The sequence below is a fragment of the Lissotriton helveticus genome, chromosome 3_1 (assembly GCF_964261635.1).
Source record: "Lissotriton helveticus chromosome 3_1, aLisHel1.1, whole genome shotgun sequence".
NCBI lineage: Eukaryota > Metazoa > Chordata > Amphibia > Caudata > Salamandridae > Lissotriton > Lissotriton helveticus.
Window position 1 is genome coordinate 654,685,350 of NC_136061.1, and position 13,804 is coordinate 654,699,153.

The 13,804-nt window shown below is 46.0% G+C and overlaps 1 protein-coding gene across 2 annotated transcripts in view; it reads left to right on the forward strand.

Moving 5' to 3' along the window:
- Window positions 1-13,804, forward strand: part of KPNA6 (karyopherin subunit alpha 6) — a 685,221-nt gene that overhangs the window by 409,018 nt on the left and 262,399 nt on the right. For both annotated transcript variants that reach the window (XM_078680680.1, XM_078680679.1), the window contains exon 4: window positions 13,091-13,193. In XM_078680680.1, coding sequence (XP_078536806.1) covers window positions 13,091-13,193 — 103 coding nt within the window. The remainder of the gene's footprint in view (window positions 1-13,090; window positions 13,194-13,804) is intronic.

Consider the following 13,804-nt stretch of genomic DNA (forward strand, 5'->3'; position numbering starts at 1 on the left):
CTAGATTCCAGGGATGCCCCACAACTAAAACACGCGCGCTGGGGAGAAGTGGTGCATGCCCCGTACTCGAGTTATGCAAGAGGGGTGGCGATTTTGGTCCGCAGGGGCCTGCATTGGGTGACACAACAGGTGCTGAGGGATGGGGAAGGGAGATACATCTTGATATTGGGAATGCTGTGCGGAATGAAGACGCTGCTTGTGAATGTATATGGCCCAAATGATGACAATCCCGACTTTTATGAGGATCTGTGGGGAAAAATGCGTCCATTTAGCGATGCTGCGATCCTATGGTCAGGTGATTTCAATGTGGTGCTATCTGACACACTAGATCGCCAGGGTGCTGCCCGCGAGCATCACCCGAAAGCAGCTGAGGCATTACGGGGCATTATCATGGAAGCGTCCCTGGTGGACTCCTGGAGGCAACTGAACCCCCACACGCGGGCGGGCACTTGCATGTCGGCTCATAGGGCCGCTTGGTCGAGGCTAGATTACTGGCTGCTCTCCAGGGATATGCATACTTCGGTATTGACTGCATTGCACTTCCCCAGATCGCTGTCGGACCACGCGCCCGTGAGTGTATCGCTGGCCACCCCCGCCCAATATGCCCAGCCGTTCAGCTGGCGTTTCCCGTCACAAGCCTTGCTTGATCAGGTGTTCAAGGAAGAGCTACGAGAGAAACTAGAAGAATTCTTTGATTTAAATGAAGGTACTGTGGAATCGCCTGGCACGCTTTGGGAAGCCTGTAAGGTAGTGACTAGGGGGCATTGCATGGCCCTGAAAACGGGTATACTCCGATCCATCAGGTCCACATTGAATGCTCTAGAGCGAGAATTGGCAGCTCTTGAGGTTGAGATGGTTGGGTCGCCCACTGCCGGGAGCAGAGCGGCGTTCAGGACTAAATTGACGCAGTATCAGGAGGAGGCTGATAGGGAGGTGAAGTACTTGCATAAATACGCTCAGGCCCGGAGATACGGTGAGGGCGATCGTCCTGGCAGGACGCTGGCCGCGATGCTTAGTAAGCCCAGAGGTGCGGACTGTATTTTGGAACTGGTCACTGAGGCTGGCGAGGCAGTCAGAACTCCTGACGATATCTTACACACTATGGCCGACTACTACGAGAACCTATACACCTCCAAGATTCATCCGACAGATGGGATGATAGCTGACTACCTAGACACTGTTGCACTGGCATGGTTCAACAACGGTGCACGGGAATATATGGACTTACCATTGACGCAAGACGACATACGTAGGACAATAGCTGCCATGCCTTCTGGCAAAGCACCAGGACCCGACGGCCTAACGGCGTCCTTCTACAAGGAATACGCTGACATCGTTGTCCCGAGGTTACATAGGGTGTACATGGAAGCAATCGAAACTGGGTGTCTTCCCCCCACACTCCGTGAGGCCATGATAATAACGCTCCTAAAGCCGAATAAAGATCCTGCGAATCCGGATTCCTACAGGCCACTCTCGTTGATCAACCTAGACGCAAAAATCTATGCTAAACTGCTGGCAGAACGACTGACACCGATGATACCCCAGATAGCGCTCTCTGATCAGTCTGGATTTGTGGCGGGCAGGTCTACCTCGCACAACTTGCGCACACTCTTTGGACTGCTCCACTACCTCGACCCCGGGGTCCAAGCCACTGCCGCCTTGCTGGATGCCACCAAGGCATTTGACTCCCTCGAATGGAAGTTCCTACAAGCTCTGTTCGTTAGGATGGGCTTCAGTAAATTATTTATACAGAAAATAGGCATCCTCTACAACTGTCCTATGGCACGAGTGAAGGTCAACGGCAAGGTCTCGCGACCTATAACCATCACTAGAGGGACCAGGCAGGGCTGCCCATTGTCGCCGTTGCTGTTCGCCATTGCAACGGAACCGCTGGCGGCGAGACTCAGACAGCACCACACTCAGCGGAGTATTGGCTTCACTTCCAGGGGACTGTTGGTGTCCCTATATGCGGACGACATAACAATCTTTATGCGGAACCCGGCGGACAATTTTGATCCCCTCATGAGGGAACTGGTACGGTATGGGGGTTTGACTGGCATCACAATAAATTGGGCCAAATCCTCGATGCTGCCATTAACAGATGGAACGGCGGAATGTTCTACTGAGTTTCCAATCACCTGGGTAGTGGAAGACGTGACCTATTTAGGTGTCCGCATAAGCCGCACGATCCAAGAATTATGGCTCCTGAACTATGGCACGGCAATGGACTGGCTCGAGACAAAGGTGAGGAGGTGGGTCACTTTGCCGCTATCGATGACGGGCCGCATAGCCATAACCAAAATGGTTGTGCTGCCTAAATTGCTGTACCTGTTTGCGAATATACCCCTGCCGCTGACCCTACCCTTTTTCAAACGAGTGCGATCTGCGCTTTTGGATCTGGTATGGGCGGGAAAGCAACCGAGGGTGCAATGGAAGGTATTGACGCTTCCTTTTCGACAAGGTGGCCTGGCGGCCCCGGACATTGAGCTGTATGCGTACTGCGCTCAGGCCCAGTATCTGCATTTCTGGCAACACCCGATCCCGTATCAGCCCCATGTGGCGATTGAGGAGGACGTTTCGGCACCCATTCCTCTGAACACAACAGTCTACCAAACTTATAAACGTTCGCCGGAGGATGTAAACACCGTGGAGACGGTTCGGTGGGCGTGGCGAAACATAGCAAAACGGGCGAACATCGCTGAACTTTACGCGCCGTCTATGCCGCTGGGCGGAAACCCCTTACTGGGCCCTCTGCAGGACCCGGCGATAACTGAGAGAGCGCGCAACTGCGGGCTTCTTGTCGCTAGTGACCTATACCCAGACGACACGTTTCTGGCGCTGGGCGACATGTGTGCCTCGGACAAGCCGACAGCAACCGAATTGCTCCTTTATTATCAACTTAGAGCGGCCTGCAAGGCACGGTACCCGATGTTCCCTGCTGCCCCGCCCTCGCTCTTAGCGCTAGAGGAGGTGCTGGCGAACAAGTCCCCGAATAAGCTGATTACTAGGATCTATAGGACAACGCAAAACACGGCGCCATGGACAACGCCAGGGTCGAAAATGCAGTGGGAAACGGACATGGAACTACCCATCACGGATAAACAATGGACGTTCTGCTGCAGCCAATTGGAAAACCTATCGCCCAACTATAGGCTGCGACTTATACATTTTAATTTTCTGCACAGGACTTATCGCACGCCTGCGCAGCTCTTCAAAATGGGGTTGCTGTCTGAGTCCCAGTGCTGGCGCTGTGGTGCTGCGGATGCGACCTTCTTCCACATTACGTGGACGTGTCCTCCAGTGCAGCGCTACTGGATAGAAGTGTTTGAGAAGCTGGGGAGAATATTGGGGGAACAGTTGCCTCCTGGTCCATTGGTGGCTCTGCTGGGACTGGTGGCTGATGTACCCCGTGCCTCACGTAAATTGGCGGCTATGTTGCTCCTCCTGGCAAAGAGACAGATTGCACTACATTGGAAACAAAAGACTGCTCCAGAGGTGAAGGGCTGGATTAATTCTGCCTTGTATTGCCGGGATCAGTTAACTACGTATGGGGAACTCCTGCCGCTAAGATCTAGACCTGCTGATATTTGGCAGCCATTGACGGCTTGGTTGAATGTTGGAGACGGGGAGGGTTAGTGAGGAACGGGTGATGGACTTGCAATGCTCTGTTAGACTGTAGCTGAATCGTGGGAAATTGCTTGCTATGTTGCGGTGCTTGTGTGCTGAGACCTGACTGGTGAGCTGCTCGTAGGGGCATAATTGCTGGTGTAGAAATGATTGCGCCTTGCCCGGTGACATGGCTCTGGTCCCCCCCACCCCCCTCCCGACTTCTCGATCCTGCCCCTTCTCTCATTGTGGCCTCCCAGATATGCTTCACTGACAACGACGAGAAAATGCGCATATGATGTGTCCAGATGTACCACAGCACGGAACTTTGTTGATTTCGTATCACATGTTTGTTTTCCAGGTTTTTCTTATCTCATTAATACTACACGTAGGCATATTGGAAGTCATGTACGAATATGTATGAAAATTGTCTGAACATTGTGCTCAGACGGATCACTCAGATGCTGCCTGCCTCCGGGTTGTTGGCTGAATAGCAGTGTACTGACTTGTACGTTTGAATAAAAGTCTTTAACCCAAAAAAAAAACAAAAAAAAACAAAAAAAAAACAAAAGAAGTGTGGCGCGGAGGTAAACTAAAACCTCTATTAACAAAGACACACTCAGTAGAAAGTAATTCAGAACAACAAACTGAAATATTAGCTTTAAAAATGGCGCTAGATAATGCGGATCGCGAATTCCCGACACTTATAGTGTCAGATTCATATTACTGCGTCAAATCATATAACAGCGATTTGCAGACATGGATTCAAAACGGTTACAAAGATGACACAGATGCACCATTAAAGCAGAAACTGCTCTGGGAACAAATAGCTCTTTTACAAAAAGAACTACCAAAGACTCACGTGACTCACTCACTGAGTCATCAGCGTGATGGCGTTCACGTTGTAGGGAATTCATTGGCTGAGACAGCCACAGCGGCAGCCACTAAATCGGCTCCCGTAGATCGAAAAAAGCGTACATTAAAATACATTGACGGTGAAACAGTGCTGGCAGTGAAAACGTCATCAAAAGGCGACTGCTCAGCGTTACCGATCAACTATCCACTCAATTATACATACATAATCGATGCAAACTCCGTCCCTTTTGCTCGAATCCCTGGAGTGGGGGATAGAGTGATTCCAAACATGGACAGGAGAAACTTGTTAATCGCAGACGCACATATGGGCGAGGGTCTCAGACACCTAAAACTAAAAGATTCTCTGGAAGAATTACAATCAACGGTACTGGTGGCCAGGCATGAGTCTGCGTCACACCATGTTTGTAAAAAACTGCCCAAACTGCAACAGAGATCGCAGTGGGGAGAGAAACAGTTTAATACCTCGTCGGTTTACTCCAGGAAAAATCAGGAGTAAAAAGGAAGGGTTGCGATTAACTTATACAGGCTAGTTCCACTTATAATGTAGATCACCAGCACTCGGCTGACGTCCGGACTGTTATACAAAGATTTGCGAGTCTAAATGGCATATACGCTAAGAGCATGCTACGTTCGACCATTGTTTTCACTCAGGCCCACCAGCCTGGGGGGAAACATGGCCGAATGAGCACAGTCCAGCGGGAATCTTCTCACTTCCTTCCTGAGGGTACGGGATGGTGTAAAGAAAAAACCAAGGCATAAAGCAATCTATAGCAGAAAGGATACTAGGTTCGGGAGCTGGGTGGGTCAAACATCTAATAAGTGTCCAACGTAGTCTCAATAACTTGCCAAGAAATTCTCTGAAGGGATTCAGTGCGTACGAATTATTATTTGGAACTAGGATGATGATCTCTGACATTGATAGTCAGACTTCAGTGGTGAAAGAAAAAAGCTTTGATATCAAAGACCGTTTGGCTATTTTGCAGGACTTAAACAAAACAAGAAAAGACCTGAGCAACATAAAGTTGAAATAGCCAAAAACCACTGAAGAACCACCACCTGTCCCAGCAAGACCTGTCTGGATTCCAAAAGTCGGGGATCTAGTCAGGGAGAAGATCGCGGTAAAGAAGGAATTTGGGCCTTCTTACAGAAAAGCAGTTCCTGTCTTGTCTGTCAACGGGAGAAGATCAGTTGTACTACCGCCACTTGCTGGTAAAAAGGAGAACCGAGTTGTATCAATCGACCTGGTAAAACCACAACATGTGGCCGATAACAAACAGTAGGCCAAGTGGACTCCCAATAAGTAGCAGAACACCAAGGTTTGCTACCAGTACAGAGGTCCTAACGAAGAGGCTCATCACATTCGAAACGCCTACAGAAGAACAACAAGGACTATGCAACAATGCAATAGAACTGAGACCTCTGAAAACCCAAATAAAAACATTTAGCAGAGACACACCAATCTATAATGAAGTACCAAGTGACAATGCAAGGAACAAAAATCCTGAACCAATTGGAACAATTGACAGAACTGCATCCGGCTACTTCATAAACTTCGATGATTCCTCTGAAGGCTTCAGTAAATCAAAGACACAGCCATCCTCAAAATCTTTTAAAGACAAAGCTAAGTAACTTTTGAAACAACTGAAAGAAACATATCTGATTTCTCCATGGATTGAATTTTGGGTGGGTTTTGGTGCATTTATCCTCATACTTTGGCTCATCATGATACTAACATTGGGACGCTTCATTGAGGGAAAATATGCTAAAATGGACACAGCAAGTCAGAACATCAACTTGATCCTCAAACCACACACATCTTCACACGTCGAGAAAAGAGAACTTTCTTCAGCCAACTTCACAGCCAATCCGATACCTGGTGGGGTAGCCTGGGACAACACTGACTATGAAATTTATGGTCCGGTCGAGATCCTGAAATATCCACACCAAATTAAGATCTCATTGAGTGACTTTGCAAAACCAAACTCATTTGCTGATGATTGGGACTTCGAAAGCATTAATAACATGATGTCTGACTTAGTAATGTCTGCTAAATTTACCAAACATGATTATTTGCAGGGTTCTACAAATTATGACAGTATGTATTGCTATAACCACTATGGTAACCACTTTTTACATAGATCTGCACAACCTAGAAATGTTTTAAATTATAATCAATGGGAACATTGTGCAACACCTCCAAAAGGGAGCTCAAGAACCGTTTACGACAAATATTCATATTTTTCAGGTTTTAACACAAGTAATGCTGAAGCATTTTATTTTAAATTGTCAAACAAGACAGGAACCAAGACCACGATAACCAACACAAAATTGTTATATTCAGACTCATTCTTTGAAAAAATGAATACTTTTGGATTTGATTATTGGGACAAAAATGTTGAATTGAAAAGTGTTTGGGGTACAAAAGAATGGCAAGTACAGGGTATAGAAGCTTTGTTCAGAGCCTGCATGATCCCAGAACAAATGATATTTTTAAATGACACTGTTCAACAAACCACCTGTCTTGGCTTAGCCAAAATCAAAGATTTAATTAAACCGTCTATTCCAAAGCCAACAATGTTTAGCAATAACTCTGATACAGATGAAGAAATAGACATAAACCATATATTAAACCAAAACAGAACACACCCAAATTGGAAACAGTGGTTGATCTGGCCCACAGATACTAATAACTGTCAAGACAGATTCCTGAACAAAACACAGGGTTTCAAAATGAACAGGCCAGACCCTCAAAGACATCACCCAGGGATAATAACCACCTACAGTGTGGGCAAATTATGCCTTCAATGGCTACAAACTTCCACACTGGCAGAAATTAAGCAACACCTAACTTTACTTACTGATGGTGCTGACTTGCGTGATTTCACTTTGGGACCACGCAAACAGCGTCAAAAGCGTTTCATAGCAGCCTCTGTATATGCAGCATACAATGAGGCCTGGAAGGTTACTCAAATTGAAACAGCAGAGAGAATACGGGAAATTGACCGTATTAATTTGGAAAAATCACTTTCTGTAGTGGACAATGGGTCAATGACTCTGTCCTCCAGAATTTTTTCTTTGGACAGCATTGTGTCGTCAGCAATCGATATATTATCGCAAGACTTACTGTTATTACAACACGGTCAGTCTCAATTGCGTTCTATTGTACAGCTTGGCTGGACGTTACAAAATCTGCTTTCAGGCTATGTGCCTTGGCGTTTAATCAACACAACGTCACTATTCCAAATCTTTAACCTTACTGATAGACAAATCGGTATGGCGCAAAAGGGTGCTGATTATACAATCTTGAGCATTGAAAAACTAGAAAGATTACCAATGACAATGTCAGAACGACCTGTCAGTGAATGGATAATACACGGAATCATAAATATTCCAATCTCAACCTTCAGGTTTCAATACTGCCAAAAATATATACAGGCTGGCATGTACGAGAAATTGGGAAAGGGGTACCTTAAAACAACATGGAACCTGCCCTATTCACATGCATGTGTCAGTAATAAAGGACAGAAAGTGTTTCTTAGTGGCAACAATTGTGCGATGTCACTAAGCGGCACGCTTCTGTGTAACGGAATTAGTTTGCATGGAGCCTGTGAAGGGAATTCATACAACCTTTCATGTCACCAGCAAGGCGCACCTGCAACAGAAATAGAACCATTCTTTCAAAGACTCTATAATGGGAGTTACATTCTTATTGTAGACCGCAGATGCTGTAGTCTTATGCCCGGGACTCCTTATCTAGTTACTACGACTGCGAAGGTCAAGTGCTGTGGACGCTCATTGTTCCCCAGCTCCTTCCCAGACAGGGAGGCAAGGGCATGGCCCGATTTGAAAATTACTTCTATTCGAATAGATACTTTAAGCAGAATGAAAACAGTCCTTCTTCAGACGCCTACCAGGCTCTCGTCATCAAAAGAAACGTATGATCTACAAGTCGCAAGGACGACTGCAGAGATACATACATTATTATCAACTAATTCCCCCGTACATTTCGCGGAAATCCTGAATGAAATCTTAAATATTTCTGATACCAATGGGGTCTCAAAGGTATTTAAGACAGTATTTTCGATGGCATTAACACCATTCAAAGCCATACTGGGTATTTTTCCAGATTTCGTCCATTCGATTTTTGGCGGACTTCCCCTGATCCTGGGACTAATTGCAGGAATCCTATTCTTAGTCCTTATTTTTCGTTATGGCAACCCATGTCACAGACAAAACTCTTGCGACAAGGGAAGAAACAATCCTAGCCATTGGATACCGGGACCGGATATCAAAAATCCTGGGACTCTCCCGGCTTAGAGACCTGAACATGACTTGGTTTCTATCATTTCGACCAATGTGGCAAAGATGTGTTTTACCTGTATTGAGGTGTCTGCTATGCGGAGAAGAATGTGTGTTAGACACCTGTCTGACGCTACAATCTGATGCGCCGATGGATGCAGAAACATTGTTGAGCCCGATCAAGGTTCATGCTTTGTGCTGCCCTCAAAGGCTACCAATCCTGATGACGGCATTCGTGGAAGCTTCACCACTACGATTGATGGGTAGTGAAGTTCAAGATGAAAGCAGCATCGAACAGGTACGACCTTCTGTCAGTAATGCAAATCAGAATGTCAATGGAGACAATCATGCGCAAGAATGCATGATTACACCTATTTCCGAGTTAGTGGGATCTTTCCCAGGAAGCTGTTGACAGTTTTTTCGAAAGCCTAAATGATATGATGTTCTCACCCGAACAGAAATAGAGACTTTTGAGCAAGCTCGCACACGGCGTTCCCTGAATTCGGCCTTCAACTTTAAAAATAAAGTCACATGAACATTTTCGCTCCAGTTCACGGACAGCAGTTTTTCCAGCAGCCCCAAAATATTTTTGCATATTTTTCGGGACACTATCTTCTGCTTAAAGTAAGAACTATTCTTAGAGAACTAAGGTTTCTAAATTTTAGATAGCTTATAGACATTAGCTGCCCGCTGGCATGTTCATAAAGATATTTTATTCTGTGATGGAATGGTCTCAAAACTTTTTTCTGTCAGAAATCATTTCATGTGTAATTCTCATATACCAAATAAGCAATAATGTATACAAATGCAATTACTTTGGCATTTTTCTACAGCTTGAGTGCATACCATATATATATGTCTGCAATTTTTCCGTATATTTGAAAATTTCAAAATGCATTTATGTATTTTGGGGTGGTAAGGTATACACACTACTCTATAGTATGTTGTACTATGTTATACTATGCCTAGATTAGTAAATATGTCCATAGTTAGCGTGGAGTAGGTGTCATGTATTCCTATCGGTTCTGAATCGATCCCCCTATTCTAGTTAAACAAACCAACAAGTTAACTAGCAGTCAGCCCATGAGGCAGAAATTCCCCATGATGCAGATACCGTTATCTGACGCAGTCACACTACGGCACAGGAACGTGTTATCTGATTAGGTCATAACGCTTGCGATCTAATTAGACAAGCGATATTCCTCCAGCCCCTGATAAGGCAAACGGAGTTCTCATAACAAATCAAACCTATGACAACCTGGGCAAAACCCTGCGGCCATTGTTTTGATTTCACCGAGAACTTTAGTAAAAGAATGTGCTAACGAGCAAATCGTATGACATCTTTATTGACGTATCTATGTCCATCCTTACGTCAATCTCGGCACCTTAAAGGTATAAATATTACCGATCTTGCCATATGCAAAACACACGCGTGGTGACGAGACGGAGCAGCCATACTTGCCGAAGCCGAGAGCAGAGCAGACCCCGCTGGCAGCAGCCCCGCCTTTCTGACGCGCTGAGAGACGCGCTGCTTTCTCCTGCCGAGAATCCAGCACCGGCGTTTCTGGGCAGCCCTCGCAGGCAGCCTGGAATATCGAGACCAGAGAAAGAGATACCATTCCTCATTCATCCTAACTTCCAGGTACAGAACTGAATAACCCCTCACAGAGAATTCCTTAGTTATTTACTTGGCAAAAACAAACTTAACTTAAACTGTAACTTTCTATTCCCGCCCACGTATTAGGCTTAGGTCAGGTACACGGGGTAGGCGTATTTAGAAACACCAGTTGAGTACGTTTAGTCAAATGTATATGTGTATGTAAATATATTTTATTCATTTTAAACATCATATGGCTTAGAAACCATATCCATGTTTTTACAGTATTACTTAATACTATTGCTTTTAATGTATGCACTTTACTTAACTATAAGTATTGCAATAATATCGATCCATTTCTCTTGTATGAGAAAAGAGACTGATCAATAAATAACACCTTTTTATTGAACACGCCCGTCTCTTCCTTTTCTCTACATTCTGATGAGACTAAGAATGCACGTACTGACTGAGTAAAATAATTTGCCTTTTGTTCACACGACTCTTGAGATTGACTCTTGATTAGGGGAGAGCAAAGTTGTCATGTTCTATGGTTGTCAGAAACTAAATCCCTTCTTGTCTAATCAGGGAAGTTAATTCCTCCTTGAACATTCGAGAAAGTTTCTAGCGAACTCTGAGCTACGCTGGCAAACCCAAAACTTAAGTCTAGTATCGACAGTAGTAGACCTAGTTAACGTCTGGCCTAGGCCTTTACTGCTGTAGGTATTATTCCAATGCGCAGAGCCTATTGGGAAGATAGGAACTACACTACAGGGGGGGGGGGGGGGGGGGGGGGCGGCAGCGCATGTGTGCGCGCGCGCGTGGGGGGGGGGGCAGCGCATGTGTGTGTGCGCGCGCGCGCGCGGGGGGGGCTGTGTATGTGTGTGTGCGTGCGTGTGTGTGTGTGTGTGTGTGTATGTGTCTTGGAGTGCGTGTGTGTGACTGTGGGGGAGGGGTGTGTGTGAGCGAGTGTGTCTGCGCGCGCATGTGTACGGCGCGGGACGCGACGTGCGCGTTCACGCACACGAATCCAAGCTCGTACACCCTCTTGTCCTCCTTCCCCCCAGACTGATTGCTATACGTCTCCAGCTGGACACATGCATCCGCTTGCGGATGCATTGCCAGCGAGACCCAAAAACAAATCAGCTTTTCATCGCCTTCAGCAGACCTAGAAAAGGCATGCCACTCTCCAAACAAAGCATTTCCCGATGGATATCAGCGGCAATTGCTTTTTGCCATGACAAAGCCGGACGTCCATTACATTCCAAAGTCCGAGCGCATTCCACAAGGGCTGTGTCCACATCGGCGGCACTATTCGCTGGAGTACCGATTCTGGACATCTGCAGGGCAGCGACCTGGAAATCGCCGCATACATTTACCAGGCACTACTGCCTGGATACGGAACTGATGCAGGATGCAGCTGTGGGCCAGGCTGTACTTCGCCATCTATTCCAGTAAGATGAGCCTGCCTCCTTCCCACCGTCCTGCAATGGTATGCACATTTATTTATTTTATTCTTTGTATTGCTGATGGTTTCTAGTCGCATGATATGTATTATCTCAGACTAATTGTTATGTTCCATCGCAAATGTGCATAATGTATTGCTTGGTATTCTGATTCAGGCATGTGAATCTATGAAAGACACCCATAATACTGGATAAGAAATGCGTTACTTACCTGTAACAGCAGTTATCCAGTATTGGTGTCTTTCATAGATTCACATGCAACCCTCCCGCCTCCTCAGGAAGGACTCATCTCTCACTCCAGAACATATGTTACGTCTACCTAGCTTGGTGCGTACGAAAATCTGAGAGACTGAGGCTCCTGGCAGGAAGGTTCTAGAGGGAGGTGGTAGCTGATTGGCTACCTTCAGGATTTTGGTCCTTTTTACAAAAGGACATAGATAGGCTACTAAGGCAAGGCCTTTAGGCCTACTTTTCTCTATGTATGTCTATAGGACATTACTTTTCTATTACCGGGGCTCCCATCTCGACGACGGGGAATGATTCAGGCATTTGAATCTATGAAAGACACCAATACTGGATAACTGCTGTTACAGGTAAGTAACGCATTTCTTCCTGATCAACCCTCCCACCCTCCCTGCTCTGTGACCTGATTAATAAATAAGGGCTTCCCCTTACATATTGCTCTAGCAGCTCACATCAGTGGTCTGCCCAAATTGTGGCTCCACACTTCTGGAGTGGAAAGTCGCGAAAATGAACTGACAGTGCGCTGAGATGGCCCCTATGTAGGTACTGTCTACCTCCTTTCCAGAACAGATGACACCGAAGCGGAGCCTAACGACGACTCCTACCGGCTCACAGGGGTATTGCTTGAAAATTCCCAGATCCATTTTGATGTCAGGGGATAATTCTAAGGGAAGGAATCTGCGGCTAGATAGTCTCTACCAGCTAAGGTGTTAGAAGGTAAGTAACGCGTTCTTTAGCACTAAATTCTAAGAATAGAGTATCCGTATGCATTACAGCCCTCTAATCGCAGCTTAAGGAAGGGCTGTGATTGGCTGTTGGGCTTGCTGTACCTCTGCACTATGCCTCTGCCACATCTCAATGACCCTAGAGTCCTGAGGGGGAAGAGCACACTTCAGAGATATGAGTGTGGTTAATTATGACAAGTCTGTTGCTCTCCACTGACTTTGAATGGGTGGGGTGCATTGCTGTAATTTATGTATAGATCTTTCTTTCATCTTGTTTTTAGGATCTCGGTGTCATTACTAAAGAAATGGTGGAGATGCTGTCCTCAGAAGACCCTGATATCCAACTGACCATCACCCAGAAGTTTAGAAAGCTTTTGTCCAAAGGTATGCATTTACTGAGGTTAAAAAGATACTATGTGCTGGTATAGTCTTTGATCAGTAATACAGTCGGCTGGCAGGAAAGTCCGTTGGATATGGGGCCATTAGAGATTTCAGCATTATGGTAAGTGGGGGCGCAACACAAAATCAGTGGGAGCTATAAATGTCATTGTAACCTTGTCAGTGATTGCTGGTAAATCATGTTCGAGGCATATGAGCTGCAGATCGTACACTTTTGCAATAGATCGCCACCTGGTGTTGGACTCGGATGATTGCAGGTTGTTGTCTTCTTGGAAGAAGTCTTTGTAGTCACAAGATAGGTGACTCCTCCCTAGCACAATACTGCGCATGGTCATCGACTCCATCCTCAGATTGTTTTTTTCCGCCACTGGGTTCGGATGAAAGTTTTCCGCTCCGGCTAGAAAAAACTTTTTCAGCAACTTCGAAGCGTAAAAACTTTATACAAACATTTTCGACATCGAATAGACTTTTCGACATCACCAGCTACATTCCGGTGCGTCGACGCGGGCCGTTGGGCCTATCGGCGCCGTACGGCCTACGCCTCATGGACAGAACTCCATTCAAGAGATGCCCGGTATGTCGAGCAAAATTCCCTC